Below are 18,039 nucleotides of genomic sequence, written 5' to 3' on the forward strand. Positions count from 1 at the left end.
CAGATGGTGAGAGACCTGCACCCAATCAAAGACAAGGTTAGACATACACCTTATATAACACATGTTTTCATTGGTTAAGTTGACAGCCAGGATACAAGTTACTGAGGTGTTCAGATATGTTGCCTGGCATTGAGACAATTACCATTACATTTTGCAATGCTTGCATTATTGTATGTGAATGGCTTTTTGAGTCACTGTAGATATATTTTTGATGGTGCTTATTTTGTAGATGCTTTCTTCATCATGGAATGAAATACTTTTTTTCATTATTTTTTTTTAACAATATCTATACGTCTAGACTGCTGCCTAACACATGTTTTTAACTTCAGCTTTGGAAAACTAAACTTATGAACATGTCCAGCCAATCAGCAGAGCTATCTGCCATCACAATTATTGTCCACCCAGAGTAACCATTACATCATCATATAATTCTTTATGACTTGCCAAGGTCAGTCCCTAGCGAATTCTGTGGAAAAAGTGTGTGAAGTCTTTGAGAAAAACTGAAAGAATTCCTCTTCATAAAAGTTGAAAAACATTTCAGTACAAAAAATGTGGTGTTTTCTGTTTTTGTAATATCTATGTCCTTTACTTTCAGACAGTAATCACCATAGTCGTCAGATTCCATTATATGTTTTATATGCCATATGACTTCCTACACAATTCTGTTGTCATTTAAGCACTGCTAACAAAATTGTCTTTTGTCCACTCTACTTTGTACATCACAGTTAATTAATACCTTTGCATTTTTTCCCCAACAATCACAGAAGCATGGAATTCGCCTGGGACTCCAAATTTTATCATGGTCACAAGTGGCAATGTGATGCTGACAATAGCCCTGCCCACCTCTTTGTATTAAAGCTCCATAAACTTTATACAATTTTTTTTTTTTGAGGTGTTGAAAAAAATCCAATGATGATGAATGCCAAGTATTTGGTAGAAATAGATTTTCAAAGCGGAATTGTTTGGTGGAAGTTGCATGATAAGTATTGTAAATCACTTCTTTCTCCGTATTTAGCATTGGCTTACAGCATATTTCATGACATTGTAAGAAATAGTGTTGAGCATACCAAATATTAATTGTACGTAGTTTTTACAATAGCATACCAGACAGGGTAATGCATTAGGTGAGACTGTCCATTGTAAGTTGGAGTAGTGTCATGGTAGGTGTAGGAAGGACTCGTGAAGGGCGACAGTTCATCATTATTGTTCCTATTACAGAGAGGGTTGCACAGATGAATGCCATCCGAAGCCACCGATGCACTATCTCTGGTTGCGGCAAGGTAAGTTTCAGTGTTAGTATGTGTAGTGGTCAATTTGATGTGTTTTTGGTGTGTATAGTTTCAGAAGTGTTGAAATGTTCAGGTTTAGAGAATTGGTTGTTGTGTTTGTGGACAGTAGTGTTGTGAAAACTTTGAATACGGACCTGAATAGATGGAGTTGTTTAAGTATGCATAGTGATAGGAGGCCTGTGTTACTAGAATAGCATGAAATCCTTCCGATGTCCTGATTTAATTCCCTAAGGTCCAGTGTTCAGTCAGCAATTAAGCTTCATTCCACAAAGCTATCTAAGCACAAAGGTGGTCATAACTCTCATACTTGAACAATAGGCTTACGATCGTTGTGTAGCCAAGATTGTTTTGTGCAACAGGCCTAGGTTAGATACAGACATGTCAGGTAACTGGTTATTGATGATTTTCAATATTTCTGATATCTGGGGGTGGTCGGGTAGCCTAGTGGTTAAAGCGTTCGCTCGTCAAGCCGAAGACCCGGGTTCGATTCCCGACATGGGCACAATGTGTGAAGCCCATTTCTGGTGTCCCTCGCCGTGAAATTGCTGGAATATTGCTAAAAGCGGCGTAAAACCATACTCACTCACTCACTCACTCACTCTGATATCTGGGGCTAAGAAAATTGTTTCTTATCTTTAGACACCTTGCTCATAAATAAACCGTCTTTACATGACAGTTTTATTTATGATCATGCATTCTCTAAAGGAGAGACACCTTTGTTGAAATAAAGTTTTCAACAGCAATGATGAAAATTTGTTTGATGGTTATTGTTCAAGTTGAGTGATCAAGAAAAATGACCTAGAATAATGATTACATGTACAAAATATACCGTTTAGAAAACTATCAAAAATGTAAAATGTCCACTTTTCAAAGGGATACAGTTGACATATGACCAGATGTGTCTGGCAAGTGGTTGAGTGGCTTATATATACTTTGTTGCTGAAGATGTTCAGGGTTATGACATTGTCATGTTATGATTGAGACAGATTTTCATGCCTGTATGTTGTATTGTTGGCTTGCAGTTTGCATTCATGTCAGTTCTTATTGTTCAGCTGATTAAATGACACAAATGTCAATTTGGGATAACACTTTCTTAGTTAAGTACAGATTCTCGTACGTTTTTTGGGGGTTGAGTCCCGTCCGGGATTCGAACCCACAATGCCAAAGTGAGGTACCTAATCTAACCGACCAATCGCTGACTTTGTGTGCTGGCGATTAGGTGCCTTACTCTGGCAGTGTAGGTTCGAATCCTGGACAGGACTCATCCCCCCCTAAAAGTACGAGAATCTGTACTTTACTAAGAAAGTGTTATCACAAATTGACATTTGTTACATTTGACCACTTTCTAAATAGCATTGTGTACTCATGATTAATTGACGTCCACAAAGAGTTAGAGAGACTTTCCTTGGGGCTGATGATTAGCATTATCTAAATATGGAACTAGTTCCCTATTTGTAGTTTATATTGTCCCATATGTAGCTCTATCAAATAACCCTTGTATATAATGATATATTCTCTTCCTTTAATTGTTTCTTTTTGTCGAAGACATATGATTGCATTTTTTGACTGCGTGTATTGCATTTCTGACAATACAGGTTTTCGAAATTATTTTTTAAATTTTCTTTTTGTAATTGTGGGGTTAAGATACAAATTTCTTTTCCCCCGCCATCGGCTCCTGGACATACTCCTTGATAGAGGCTAAAAGATGAAGTAGTTTGTGATTTCCCCAAGCTTGTAAAATTGATGTTGTGTCGTGTACTATTGCCAGCAGAATGTAAACTATTACGGATAAACTATAATAGATAGATCATTATGCTTGTATATACTTGAAGTTAATAACCCTCTTTCAAATTTAATTGATCTTAAGTGAAAACAGTTCCTGTTACTATGATTAATGCCTGTTGCCAGGCGACAGTCCAAGTACATGAGTAAGGGTTGCTAGAACTTATCTGTCCCTAATGATGTTGGCCACAGTACATGTTGTTGTTCATTGCATGATGCTTGTGAGCAGTTTGTGATTGAATGACCTGACTTTAATGCAGGACTTCAAATTGAAGGCACACTTGGCGCGGCACCTGGCAACAGCTCATGGATTGGCTATCAGGTCAGGTAGCCCCCGACCTGTCATGAAGACCCGAGCCGCCTTCTGTCTTGTCACCACACCGCTAACCAGAATCTCTCGCCGACTCTGCAAGGAAATCCTGCGCCCAAGACATGCGGCCAGATGTCCATTCATACCAATAAACATTGCTGCTATCAAGCAAGAATGTAAGTTGAATGGGCTTGTCGCCAACTATTCAGATAAAAATGATTACAGTGACTATGATAGGTCTGATGTAGAGATGATTGCTTCCAAACCTATATTTGAGAGAGCAAGCAACAACATGTCCCCCAATAATGTTTCCCGTAACAATGTGTCCCCCAACAACCTGTCATCGGGGACCCCCAACAATGTCCGCTTGAACCCAATCAGCGCTGTGCCAGCACACAACCGATGAACATGGGTCCCATCACTGTATGGCAGGGACTTCAAGAGGACAATATGGTTGTTCATCATGACGACCACATGTTTGAGAAACAATTCTTTTTGACGGCAGCAGAGGACACACCAACAGACTGTTACAGATTAATGGTGATTTGTTTGCTGTGAAGTTTAAGACAAATCCAGTGTTGGCAGATGGACATGCCTTCATTATGTGACTTAACAAGCTCCAGTTCGGTGGGCAAACCTGGCAATTGTCATCCGACATTTGAAAAAACATTTAGCGAACAAACTCGACATTTTGTGCCATCTGGAACTAGGAACATGTTCATCGTCAGACCAGTTAATCTTTCTCATCACCATTATTTTTAAAGATTAAAAATGCATAGTTCATCAACTCCATAGTGTTTCATCCAGATGAATTGATAATTGTACATGAAGAGTAGAATTAGATTTGTTTCGCAAAAACAATCATAGATGAATTTTGTAGTGTTTCATCTCATGTTCCTAGTTCTGCCGGGTGCCCTGAGTGCAGACAGGAGCTTGTGATGGGGATCCAACAATACGTCACATGTCAACATTTCATACTTTTGTATTGTCACAGAGGACATGGCTATAAAATGAATTTACATTTGGAAATGATATTCATTTGAAAATGTAATTACATATTTGACAATGTTTGAACCCGACTGTTTGTATATCTTTGTAAACAACTGAAAGGTTTTGTGACAGACTTTTGTTAGTTTGATACAGGTTGTCTGGTATTTCGAAATTATCGTTTGTTTTACCAATAACGGCAAGGTTTCCCCAACTCCCCGACATCATATCCCTCACAGTGCTGTTCCATGGAGCAGTTGCATGACAATGATGTGTGTAACTTTATAACTTATTCTGACGCTAATCGATACCTATGGTGTGGAAACCATGGAGACCCTCTCTCTCGGGGCTACTGGTACTAGGGCATTGTGTGTTATTTTCTTTGCTAACTTTGTATTCTTGTCCTTCAGGGAAGGCTTGTTTTTCTATCAGCTTCTAGCCTTAGTGTGTTATCTATTTATACATTGTATTGAGTATTAATTCAAACCATTATTAAGTTTTGCTTAGACAATGAGTTTGAATTTCTACATACGTTTCAGTCTTATTCAACATCTTGCCAGTAACACTGTACTCATTTTGGGAAGAGTCAAGTAATGAGTCTGCAATGATCCGTTTGCTCAAATTGAGAATTGTTGCCAATTCTGTCTGAAATAACTGGGCAGCTCATGCAGGGTATTTAATCGGGAGATAGCATGGAATCTTGCAGCATTCAAACCACCAAACTGGTGTCCAGTTGTCAGACCAATACATGCTGCTGGTTTTACCACAAACTGCAGCAAAGTAGTACAGCCAGGCAATCTCAACGAAACCCTGCTCCTTCAAATACAGAGACAACAGTTCTGCCTGATCAATATGCCATAGCTTTCACTTTCACTCCATATTTGGAGAGTAGAAGCTAAATAAAATTGGCTTGGTCAATATGACATTGGCCTTTGACAGATTATTATACAAGCATGTGTGTAATAATGATTTTACAAAACAAGTGTCAGAATTCTTGTATTTCCCGAGTGAGAGTGAGAGCATTACATGAGTTTAGTAAAATCAGCATGACACACATGCGAGTGAAATAATATCTTCATTACCCATTATTTGTTATCCTTTTGAGCTCCCCATTAGAAAAATGCACTGATCACTATCACCGTATTAAAATAAAATCGCAATTGTCGATTGACGTGAACAATCTTCAGCTGTGACGTCGTTTCTAGAGTGACGGCATTCTAACCTGATGTCACAATAAGATTTGAATGGTGTCAACAATGCCGTCCGGATGACGTGAACAACACACTGGTGCGTGAAGTGATATTTGCACAAGTGCAGATACGATTTTGATGAACTCAGTTATTTATAGACATGTGGGTAATAAACACACATGCAGCTGTATTTGCTTGCAGCATTTCAGGTCCTCAGTCAAATATGTAAGATGTTGATTTAACAGCAATAGTTATATAGCAGATATATGTATGGATTTACTCCTGGAAGAATGCTGTTGTGCCTTTCCCAACAGGAAGTTGACAGGGTTTATGTCCGTATGGACATTGATTATGAAACATGGCAGTTTTTGATATTTTCATGTCATCTTTGAGACAATGACTGATTCCTTTTGTTGTGTCCTGCACATTTTGGCCAATAAATTTGACAATAGGAATGAACCTATATAGAGGGAAAAATTTAAAGCTCTTGAACCAATTTCTTGATTTGGACAACTCTTTCAAGATGAGATTTGCAACAAGAGTTAATGTGGAATGCTGAGGTAGCTCTATAGGTGAAGTGTTGGTTTGTGAGAGTCTTGCCCTGGGTTTGATTTCCTCATCAACGCAGTTCATCAAGGCAATTAATGGTAAAGCTACCCATTCGTCTTAGCAAATAATTGAATCGAAATATCCTTAAATCTGATTCATGACATTGCCGTCTTCAGAAGCTTCACAAGTCTCCATACTTGTCAGTATTTGTGTGGTTGGACTTCCGAATCCTTAATTTGTTTCTGTTCGGTTCAGACAAGTATAGTTCCTGTTGTCAATCTCTGTAGTACAAGAAAGCAATAACATAGTCACGAGAAAAAGCTTGGATTTTTTTATCAATCAAAACCAATATGTTGGTATGAATGAAGTTTCGTACATATGCAGGAAGCTGGCTGGGCATTGAGGGTTGTGAAGAACAAACTCGAACCACTATCCTTTCACTGTAGAATTTCATTGTAGTCTATCATTGTGTAGGGTATGGATTTTTGTGCTATTCAATATTTAAGAATTATTTGTCCTGAAAGCCATACTTTGACTATTTTGCCAATGTTTGTGTATCTAGATGTAGTAACATAGCTTGATGTTGAGTTCCTCCTTAAACATTGTATGAACCAAGTTGGACATTTTTTCTATAACATTTGTACAGGTTTTCTTATCTTGGTCCTAGTTTCATCACTCATGTTGTCTTCCATCAGTGATATTACGTAGTGTCATCATCATCATCTAGTTAGATCACTTGCATGTGTGTATAGACAACCAACAGCCATGTAACATAGCCTTGTAACACTTGTCAGCAATAAAATTCTACAAAAACATCACAACTGGTTTTCGTCCTTTCTTTGAAAATCTCTTGAGATTCCAGACAATATCTCTTGAGGTTTTCAAGATTCTGGTACTACAAGGTTCGAATCATATTTTACAAACATATGATTCATATTCAAACGAATAGTCACTGTTTCAGTTAACTTTTTGGTTTTATATGAAATATGTGTAATATTTATCAGCTCATTGGGAAGTAAATGAAGTATTTGGTTAAATAAAGCTTCCATGGTCTGTTTGCCCATTGGTTTTGACCAAACAGCCTTGACATCCTGAACCAGAAAACTGCTACAGGATGTCTATCCTGTGGATATGTTGTTCTTCAGAATATTTTGTTCAAATTTCTCTGTCTTTGTAAACTGCATGTTGGCTTAATGAAGAAGGGGTGAATGTCTACAACTGTGTATTCTTGCCTATGATACACTTAATGAGCAAGGATTCCTTGGGTCACTATAACGTGAAAATATGTCTGGATGTAGATGCGAGATACAGTCTCAGATGTGTTATCAGTGGACTTGGTCTGCTGCATCAGTAGGCCACTCCACTTGAAAGCATTCGGCTTTTGCTCCAACCAAAAATGAATTGGCTGTAGTTATGTCTAGTAGTTTTGACGTGAAAATATTTTTAAAATAAAAATCGAAGCCGGGTGGTTTTGGAGAAAAAAAAGCCAAAGAAATCTACATTATTCTTTGCCAGGGAACCTTGCTCATTGATTGTTCTGTATTGTATCCAAGTTGTATATTGTTCCACATGACCAGCATTATACACATACTGTGGTAGCCAGGAGGCCACCTAGGGGAAGATGTCTCCATCACTGAAGGGTGCCTGTGTCATGGACAATCTCTAGAATGTTATATTTAGTGGGCGATGTCTGTTCCTTTCATGGCTTTCAAATCATTCATGCCGAATCGTAATTGTCATGTATTTTTATTTTCTTCCTTTATGTATTTTCTTTTTCAATTTCTTAGATATCGCTTCTGGCTTGTCAAATAGCAGTTGTTCTCTGATAGCTTAATACTAACTTGCAATAAAAGCCGAGCTTCTCACAAACAATCATTCCGTTATTTGGCAAAGTGCAGAAATCGAAAACAAGTATATGTGACAGTCTGGTGGCGACATCAAATTCTGCACATAAATCTCCAAGAACATGGCCAGTTTCCCTTGCAAAAAAACTATCTCCACCACTAAATTGTTCCTGAGATTTTGTGACCAGGCACCCTGTGAATGCTGTATAGCAGAGAGAGAAAGAGAAGGGGCACCTGCTCGTCCTGCAAGCCAAGAAGTGAGTGAGACAGGTACACCTCTCTATACAATCCCTCTTCCAAAACTTTAATCTACTCTATAGTAAGACCTACGTCACAGCAGACTGTCACATATAGTCTCCTCCTCGTGGCTACAGTGTCAGATATTTAGGCTTCTGATGCTCTTTCTGCTGATAATAATCGTTCATTGCTTCTGTAAAGTATCTGCTGTTTCTCGTCTTTATTTTCATTGTTGCAAGTTTGGGGAATTTTGCTGTTCAGTTTCTGATCATCAACAATAAAACTTTGTAAAAGTCACAAATTTTCATGTTGTGTTTATTTGTGGGTTTCGTTTGTTTTCTGTGTGGTTACAAATTTCTCATATCAAGTCTTTCCCACAGGCTCAGGCCGTGTGACAGAGGTTGGGAAGATAGAACTGCCCACTTCGGGAAAGATTCGTGGTTTGACAATGGAACCTGTAGTGTGTCGCCTTGGCATAGATATAAGTGTGGAGAAACCCTCCTTGCTACATCGCAAGTCAGGTGAGCCTCGTGGAGAACAGAGGATATCCTTCCCTGCCCCGCCTCACCCACCACGTAAGTTACCTTTGTCCTCTGTCTGCCTGTGTTGTAGCTGTAGATGCAGTGTGCTGTAAGTAAGCCTCTAGTCTCGTCATACGATCTTCAGCTTGCCAACCCAGTCTTTTAGTCCATCTCATACCATTCAAGAACTGACATGTCCCATGTATAGCTTACTCGTTCCCATCTAAATCTGACTTGTTTCCCATCTAAGGCTGACTTGTTCCCAGTAGAATTACCAATTTTGTGTAGCCAAATTAGCTCCCGAAATTGTGTAAGAGGACACGATCACATGAAAAATGGCTTCCTTTTCTAGGGTTGGAGGACGCTCATATGCATTTTGACATTTCTGACCAAATATTGTGTAATGTGTTTCCAAAAAATTGAAACCCTGCATTGTTTTAGTTCTTTTTTCTTTTGGGGGTGGTATGAAGATTTAAACTGTCCTCTGACCGCCTCCGTGGTCTTGTGGTGTAGCGTCCGCCCGGAGAGCGGAAGGTCCGGGCTTCGATCCCCGGCCGAGTCATACAAAAAGACGTTAAAAGATTGTACTTGTTGTTACCCTGTCTGGCGCTTGGCATAAAGGGGCTAAAACAAGGACTGGTCGGCTTGGAGTCAGTATACTGTGTCTGAGTGGGGTATTCATGTTAAACTGCAGCATGGTATCTCATTGAGCTAGCACTTTAAATCGGCATCAGTCCAGACTAGTACAAGCAGCCACATACACGTGCATGCACGTCGCTATATAGGTGCAATAATATTGGATGCAACGTTAAACCCAATTTCACCTCACCTCACCTAAACTGTCCTCTAATTTTCTTCAGTAAGTATTACGAAAATGCCTGCAAAATCCTCAGAGATGTCTGAACTAATATTCTCCTGATGGTCGTGCTTTTCCAGTAATAATACTGTATCTGTTATTTATCACATGACCAATTTTTGAACTCTGCCATGTAGATGACATAAACCTATCATGAGTCAGCAAAGTTTGGATAGGACTTATATTGGGGTTACGTTGGTTGTCATGTCAGCAAGCTTGTGGTTCGTCACTGTCCTTGCCTCTCACATCCTTCCTCTGTTTTTTTAGCATTGTTCCAGTGTGCAATATGAGAAATGCTAACTGAGTCATAATTGTTTGAAATATATGACACGAAAAAATTTTTAAGTAAACAGTTTTCATGTATTTATGTTATACTTATTTAAGGCTGCTGAACAACTGATACAATTTTCACTTCATCCACTACAAATATAATTATACAGAAGCATCCCACACTTCAGAAATAACATTTTCAATAAAACTTTTATTCGCTAATCAGAGAACTTCATTAAAATGAACATTTGTACTTCACTTCATGGCACTCTTCAAGTAATTCACAATCAAGAAATATTTACTTCAATAATTTTACTAATATGCCCTACAAGATGCTTTATTTGGACTACAGTTTATATACAGATTATCTTATGTATTTAAGACAAACTTTTCAAATGTTCTACTGACCATATTTATGATGATATCAGCACACAGAGTCCCAGAGACAATTCAGACGTCAACAGCCGGACCATCAATCATGAAGAAGAGAGGCTATGAGCAGAGCAATGGGATAGATATACGTGAGTTGTCTCCCATTTGTCAATGCCTGTATAAATGTATCATTGCCACAAAGTTGTAACTCCACATTCTTCTACAGTATTTTTAGAATTACCGTATTCAACGTAATAAGCGCCCATGGCGATATTTGCTAATATATTGGCTTGTGAACGATCCCAATTAGCACCCCTTCCGATTGATCAATGTACACAAGACGTATTTATTCGTGTATAATACAAACTCGCGTGTTATATGCACCCTTAATTATGGGCAATTAAATTCTGGAAAAATATATTTGTCGTGTATAATACGCACAGACAATTCTTTTGTATCATTCCAGGCTGTCAGCATAAATCACAATATTCAAGATCTTTCAACTGTGTTTTTTTTTCTCACCAAAATTATATTCTAATAAGAGCCCCCCCCCCATTTCTAATTTTGAGAGCGCCCTGGGCGCTTATTACGTCGAATACGGCACATGTTATCCTCCATGTTTCCTGACACTGCCATGTATACTACTCAAAAGAAGTTAAGAACACCCGATTCTTTCATATTACTATAGTTACTCTTGTCATGGCTTGACAGAACAACTGCAGTCATAGTTAAGACTTGGGTGTTATTTAATTTCTTTTGAGTAGTATACACCATTACTGTCAATTATGTTGTTACTTGTCAGTATTTGGAAATTGTGCATCCTGTTTCGTGACGTGATAATCTGGTGATTATGCTAGGTATGAGTTTACATAAGACAGGCTTTTTATCAAGGCTTGATGGTACTTTTAGGTTTGGTTAATTCCAACAGTTGAGAATTTATCAAGGAGCACATAGAACCATAGCAGCGTTTGAAATTAAGGATGGAAGTCAAGGGTTCCTTGTGATTCTACCAGTGTTTGAAATTAGCCACTGCCATCAGGCCAATTGCAGTTAGATCTTGTGTCATGCCCGTAGTTTCAAATTTGTAGGGGTCCTTATGGCCTGCATTTATTTTTGTGTCGTAAAAGGCGACTAACGGGATCTGGTGACTTGGTTGATGCATGTCATCGATCCCAATTGTGTGGATCGATATTCGTCATGTAAATCACTGGATTGTCTGGTCCAGACTCGATTATTTACAGACTGCCCTCATATAGCTGGAATATTGCTGAGTGCAGCGTAAAACAACAAACCAAACCAAAACCAAAATATTTTTGTGTCGATTATATGGGTCACAGTAAGCTGCAGTTTATACATGAGGACCTGAAGAGTTTAGTCAGGGCCTACAGCTTCTACAGTCTGTGGGTCCTGATGGCAGCGGGTTTTTTTATTTCTAACAATGGATACTACCACTGTAAACAAAGATATGATGGAGCCAAGAAGCTTGAGGACCCTGGATGACCCCTTAAATGTTCACTGAGCAAGCAGTGTTCAAAGTTAAGGGGCTTCCTGGAGTCCTTGAGGTTTGCTGCCATTGTAGTTTAGTTGAAGGACCCCAAAATGTTTACCTTTTACCACCTGGGCCATGATAAGGACACCCTGACTTTCATGCTTAAAGTCAGCACACTGAAGATAAAAACCTATTGAGCAATAGATGCATGTTATTTTTTCCACAGGAAAAAAGATGAGGTCTTTAATTAAGAATAAATATTTGACATCAGTTTTGAAAAGTGATTTTGTTTTGTTAGCTCCCAGTGCCAAGCGGCCAAGTCTAGGAGTTATCCGCCAAGTTGGGTCAGCACTCCGATCGGTGCCAACAATAGTATGTATACCAACTAATCTCTCTTTACTATCCCCATAACAAGTAGCTACCTGTCTACAAAAAGGATGATTTTCCCACATAAATATTGATGAAAAGAAATAAGTGTCCTTTTCATTATGCAAATATACTACTCAAAGAAGTGAAAGAACACCTGAATGTTTCATATGACTACAGCTAATCTGTCTTTGATGACTATATTAATCTGGCAATTGCAAAGCACAGCCTTTAACTTGTTTTGAGGGGCGGTCGGGTAGCCTAGTGGTTAAAGCGTTCGCTTGTCACGCCCAAGACCCGGGTTTGAATCCCGACATGGGTACAATGTGTGAAGCCCATTTCTGGTGTTCCCCGCCGTGATATTGCTGGAATATTGCTAAAAGCGGCGTAAAACCAAACTCACTCACTCATTAACTTGTTTTGAGGAGTATGGAGTTGAAAGTAAGTAGTTTATATGAATGTCATGTCTGCTTTTAACCCATACATGTTGAAATGTGTTGCTGAAGCGTTCTAAATAATTTCTTCACTGTCCCAGCGAGGTAGCGTGATCAACCACAGCACTTTCAAGAATGGTCGCAGCAAGACACCTGGTGTTCGAGGCGGCTACAAGATGCACATGATCAGCTGGATTGATGCACCTGACGATGTGTACTTCGTTGCCACAGAAGCCACTAGGTCAGTATCACTACATAAGTTGTTCGTTGTGTAACGAGGCTGTCAGCAATATTCCATCTATATTACTCAAATGAAGTGAATGACAACCCAATTCTTTCATTAACAATGGTATAAGTATCTACACTGAAACATCGCTATGATAGTAAATTAAAGTAGTTGTTAGCCATAAATTGTCACTAAGGCTTAAAAAAGAAGAAGAATTGGTTCTCAGGCAATGGTTTTTAAAAATAATGTGTGGGTGGTGTCTTTTGTTTGTTGGTTGTTAAAACTAGTATGTAACCAAATAAACAGTTGTGTACAATCAACCTGGGAAAGGGCCTCCCTACATAAATGTGTTCATTGATGAATCAAATACTGGAATACAGTATTTGACTACCGTTTTACTTATATTTAAGAAGTTTAGGTTGTTTTTGTTTTTTTATTAAAATCGAAATAAAAACAGAAATGCTGTGAACTTTATGATGGTGTGGGCGGTGCCTGAGAACCAAAACTATTATTTTCTTTAGCCTATTTTGCTCAATTGTTTGTCTGCAGCATAAAACAAATTGCCCTCATTCCCCTGTATTGTTGTTTGGTATACAACCTGCCGTATATGACCATAGTTAAGCCGAATTTTGGGGACCAGAAAAAAAGATTCTGTAGACAGGGGTTGGCTTATGTATGGGTTACACTTTCATCAAACTCTTTTTCTGTTGGTAAAAACTACATCCTATCGCTTCAGGTGAATGAACAACGCCATAACAAACTTTGTCAATGAAAATGTGAAATTTGTGATTAAACATCACCAGACATGATGATTTACCATTTCGATTGTATTTCTTGTTATGCTAGGCATTGTTTTAATACGCAGGGATAAAGATTACCGTGTGTATTGTCTCGTAAACTAAGCCTGAAATAGTAATCAGCTGTACACACGTTCCCGAATCTACCGGTAATTACGTTAAAACATACCCAATAATATAACTGAAAAGAATTTTGATGCAATGATCAGAAAAAATAGTATCTTAAATTGCTATTCTCCCCACATCTGTGCTAAAAAGTAGTAAGCCTACTGGTTAGAGTATTTGCTTGTCAAGACAAAGCCCCGTTCAGAACTCTTTCCTCTTCATTCCAGGAAGCTGAGGCACCAGGTGACCCGCCATGCCGTGAAGCGTGCAGCTCGCAACCCCTGGCGCGGACTGCTGCTCCAGATTCCCATGCCAACAATCGAAGTTCCTCGACCGGAACACAAGCAGGAAGTGGTGGTATTGGACTGAACTGGCAGCTGAGCTTGTGTTGCATCATTTTGTGTTCATCCGGGAGCAGATTGACCAGAGTGAACTCGTCTTTGTTGTCACTGCCAGTCAAACCATGGGGATATTTTGACACCACTTTGGTTATCTGTGAACACTTCATATCAAAGATTTCTCATTCAACTTGAGACGAAGTGGTCTTGCCATTTCTCTAAAACCTCAGCTTCTTTTCATAATTTGTAACAAATCTTGTGTTTCTTTTGCTGGTCAAGTCTGATTTCTTTCAAGATAATAATCCTAAAAATGTCCCTTTCAAGTACAAATATAGTCATTGTTTATCAGAAATATATCCATTATGAAACTGACTTTCCCATGCTCTAAATTAAGTATGCTTGCTGTGACTTAACTAGTGCTGCTTAGAATATGCTTGTTAAGATTTGACTTTAGCATGGTGCTGAAACATTCAACGTTGTGTGATCCTCATTGGTTTGTTGTGCAATCCACATTGGTCTGTTGTGCAACCCACATTGGTTTCTTGTGCACAACGGGATCAGTGAATCAACGTCTATCAATGCAGTCTTGGTGTAGAATATTAAATATTCGACATTCCATACACCTGGAATGGTGAGAAAATTGTAACTTATTCACTGATCGTGTTGTATTGTGAATGAGACAAGTTATGCATTCTGAAATGCAGTTTTGTTGACATCAGTATTAACTTAAATATTTTATATGCATAGTGAGCGTTGAGTATGATACTAGCTTTACATAAATGTCTCTTATAATGGTTAGAAATTTGAATTTCTATCAAATTATTTTGTACATACTGTCAATTGAGCTGCTTATTCTCTGGACTCTGATGTACTAGAAAGTTTTGGGATGATGTAGAAACCCTAGAATTTTTACTGACGGACATTCTTGTAATCTGATGTCCGTGTCAAAACTTGTGTATTTCCATGTGTGCCTCTGGGTGACCACTCTACTTTGCGCACACCATGTGTGCCAGTAAGGAAGAGGGTTTGGTAGATTATTCTGAAACAATCACAGTATGCAGGAAACGTAACGAAGAGAGAAGAAAGATGTCTTCAAGTTCTCTTCAGTATTTGTATTTGATTATTGACAAGGAACTATCCTGGCTAATTAATGGCATTTTGTTTTCAATCTTCTAAATGTTTCTCAGTTATCAGCCTATCATAACATAAAAAGTTAATATCATGTACTAAATGACTGCTGTTTGTGTGTGGTTTGTAGGCTATTTCAATCTCCATTAAATGTTTGTTTTTACAACCATCAGTATTGCACCCAGAGGATATGCAGTAAGCTTACAGAATGTTCTGCTTAGTCTGTGTCTTAGCAACAGTAAACAAACTCAAAGCTGTTACAGATGAGATTGTTAGGTTAAAAAGTTTAGGTCCCTTCTGTTGCTGTATCAAACCAGAATTTACTCAGACGGGATTGTGAAAACAATCAATTTCAGGCTATGATATTTCAGGAAACCCCAAGTATATTTATCGACAGTTTGGCCTGTTGATTTCTTGTGTGTAAATGCTGATATGTTTGGATGAGGGATGAGCATTGTTACATCAGTGGTATGCTCACATCAGATGAAATATTTATTTTATGCAAAATCTGTTACCATGGTTACACTGACTTCACTTGTCATCACCATCTGGCAGGCGGCCATATTGTACGTTTGGTTAATTCATACACTCAAGTTAATAAACTATTTCGATTAAAAAAAATGTTTGTTCTCCATTTTTTGAAAGTCTCATGCTTTAATAGAAGAAAACTCCATGGTTCTCAGGCAGTGCTGTCGAAAATGGAGCATGTTCCAGGGGCAATGTCTTCACCAGCTGATAAATATCAACAGATTTCAAAACTAAGGATGAAGGTCAAAATCCACAATGACCTTTAGTTCTATCACTGATCAACAAGTACACATTCTACCCTTTGAAACAATTTTGTGTTTCTTTTACCAGACCAGACCAATAAATTTTCTGCCCTCAATTTTGTTAATTAAAACATTATTTCAGTATTTTTTTATTATATTTTTGCGGAGCCTTTTATGTGGAGGGAAATTAAGGAAATTAGGAATCATAAATAATTTTGGGGATATTATTATGAAATTGTGTGCTCAGTCTTCACTACAAAAACAATATACCCCCTACACCAGAATTTTTTATTTTTTTATTTATTTAATTATTATTATTTTTTAAATTCATTATCCCCCCAATTTTTGTGCCGTATGGCATCTTCATCCTCTTCATACCCTGGATACATTCCCTGTCGTAGCTATGTTTTGAGATTGGTCCGAATGAATAAGTTAGGTATAACGCAGCATCAAACACATCTTCCCGAGGCAAAGGCGTTAACTGACTAGAAAAGTCCAGTTTCCATCTGTGCCAAACCAGGCTGGAATTCTGGAGTTACATTTTGGCTGGACTAATGAGTCTATGCATGGTTTGTAAACAACATTGATTTCAACATGCAGATTTCGGTCTGCTGCAGGATTTGCAAAGCATGTGTACCATCAAATGGGCATCGACATATATTTTCCAAATTCTTTTCATGTTTTTTAATCAAGGAGCTCAAGTGATTTCATGCACTTCGCGAGGAAAGACCTGATTTATTACAACATAGATCTTGATTATTGATCATATCGTCTTGACGCCGACATTTTGTTTGAAGCAAATGCAAGTGATATGAGAGATGGAATCTGTAGGAGGGACATAACTCATGATAGCCACTGGTGGCGCTACAAGGCTAGAAACTGGACTTTTATAGTCAGTTAACGCCCTTGCCTCGGGGAGGTGCAATAAACACTATTTCAGCTGTCAACATGGGAGGAAATTCCAAAGTGATCAAAGTCTTAGACTTTTAGCACATTAAAGTACTGTCGGAAATGCTAGAAAAATGCTTTTTGGCCGTTAAAAAAGGAAAGAATTTTTCACAGACTGTTGCAATTGAAATACCGATCAACCTACCTGTGATTTGAAGTATTTCGGTCACAGGGAGTCCTATCGACAATTTTACAGGAGAAAAATTTGAATGAAAACAGTAAGTTCGAATTTATTCTAAGTCCAGTGATGGCAGTCTAAAACGGACTATAAAAATATGCGCATGTGAATCCGTTACATATATAATGATAATAATGTAGTCTTTCAACACACAAAAAATCACATGGAGAAAATTCTAGATGTGGATCTTCTAAAATAACAATATGACGCTGCATTTGTTTTATCAACACTGCTCCCATGATGCATGTTACATTACATTTGCATAGCCATCGCCACGGTACACGACATGGAGGCCTTACTAGGAAATGCATACAAGTACTTTACACTTTAGGGAGATAGAGGGAACCAATAATAAGTTAGATAGGGTGAATTACCGAACTGCCCAAGCTATGGGGTTTCAATTCATTCCACCAAGTCTACGGTATGATAAATTAAACTAAAAAGGTATAGAAGGGGGTGTGTGGTGGGGGGGGTTGTCTCAAAAACAAAACCGGGACGTAAAGGGATATTTGATCCAGAGTGACTAGGTTTGTACAAGCTTTATGAGCAGAAGGTACCCCAGATGACCGGGCAGTTTTCAGGGGGTAATATTCCATCCTGTCTATGAGATCACATTATCTCCGCACCATTTATAACTATAACGGTCAGGGCTTCCAGATCATTTCCCTTAAGGAATCATTCCACTGACTACATGTTGATGAATCATTCCACTGACTAAAAAAACACCCCTGATACCATCAGGAAAAGGTAATCATGTCATTGTTTTGCACGCTGCAACCCATGATCTGGGGCGTATCGATGGATGTGTTTTCGAGGTGAAAAAGAAAACTGGTGATTTCCAAAAGGAAATTATAGGAGGAGATATGTTCATAGACTGGTTGGAACATCAGCTATTGCCCATTTTAAACAACCCCAGTGTCATTGTCATGGCTAATACCAGTTAATACAACGTCCGGGAACAGTCATGCCAACCATGAGTTGATGATCACCTCAGACCATCTGAAACGAAAGTTCATGGAGAAAATTCGGCTGAATAAGAAACCAGTAAAGTAC

At 38.5% G+C, this 18,039-nt stretch overlaps 1 protein-coding gene across 9 annotated transcripts in view; it reads left to right on the forward strand.

The window, feature by feature from the left end:
* LOC124146653 (metastasis-associated protein MTA3-like) overlaps positions 1 to 15,711 on the forward strand; it is a 50,955-nt gene extending 35,244 nt beyond the window's left edge. For 2 of the 9 annotated variants that reach the window (XM_046517048.2, XM_046517050.2), the window contains exons 14-21: positions 4 to 36; positions 1,219 to 1,280; positions 3,332 to 3,557; positions 8,569 to 8,763; positions 10,264 to 10,356; positions 11,995 to 12,068; positions 12,598 to 12,737; positions 13,852 to 15,711. In XM_046517048.2, coding sequence (XP_046373004.2) covers positions 4 to 36; positions 1,219 to 1,280; positions 3,332 to 3,557; positions 8,569 to 8,763; positions 10,264 to 10,356; positions 11,995 to 12,068; positions 12,598 to 12,737; positions 13,852 to 13,993 — 965 coding nt within the window. In that variant the 3' untranslated portion in view covers positions 13,994 to 15,711. The remainder of the gene's footprint in view (positions 1 to 3; positions 37 to 1,218; positions 1,281 to 3,331; positions 3,558 to 8,568; positions 8,764 to 10,263; positions 10,357 to 11,994; positions 12,069 to 12,597; positions 12,738 to 13,851) is intronic. The other 7 variants (XM_046517049.2, XM_046517052.2, XM_046517051.2 and 4 more) reach the window with 4 other exon arrangements.
* The last annotated feature ends 2,328 nt before the right edge of the window (positions 15,712 to 18,039 follow it).

Source organism: Haliotis rufescens, unplaced genomic scaffold (assembly GCF_023055435.1).
Source record: "Haliotis rufescens isolate VD_foot unplaced genomic scaffold, xgHalRufe1.0.p SCAF_3, whole genome shotgun sequence".
Classification (NCBI taxonomy): Eukaryota; Metazoa; Mollusca; class Gastropoda; order Lepetellida; family Haliotidae; genus Haliotis; species Haliotis rufescens.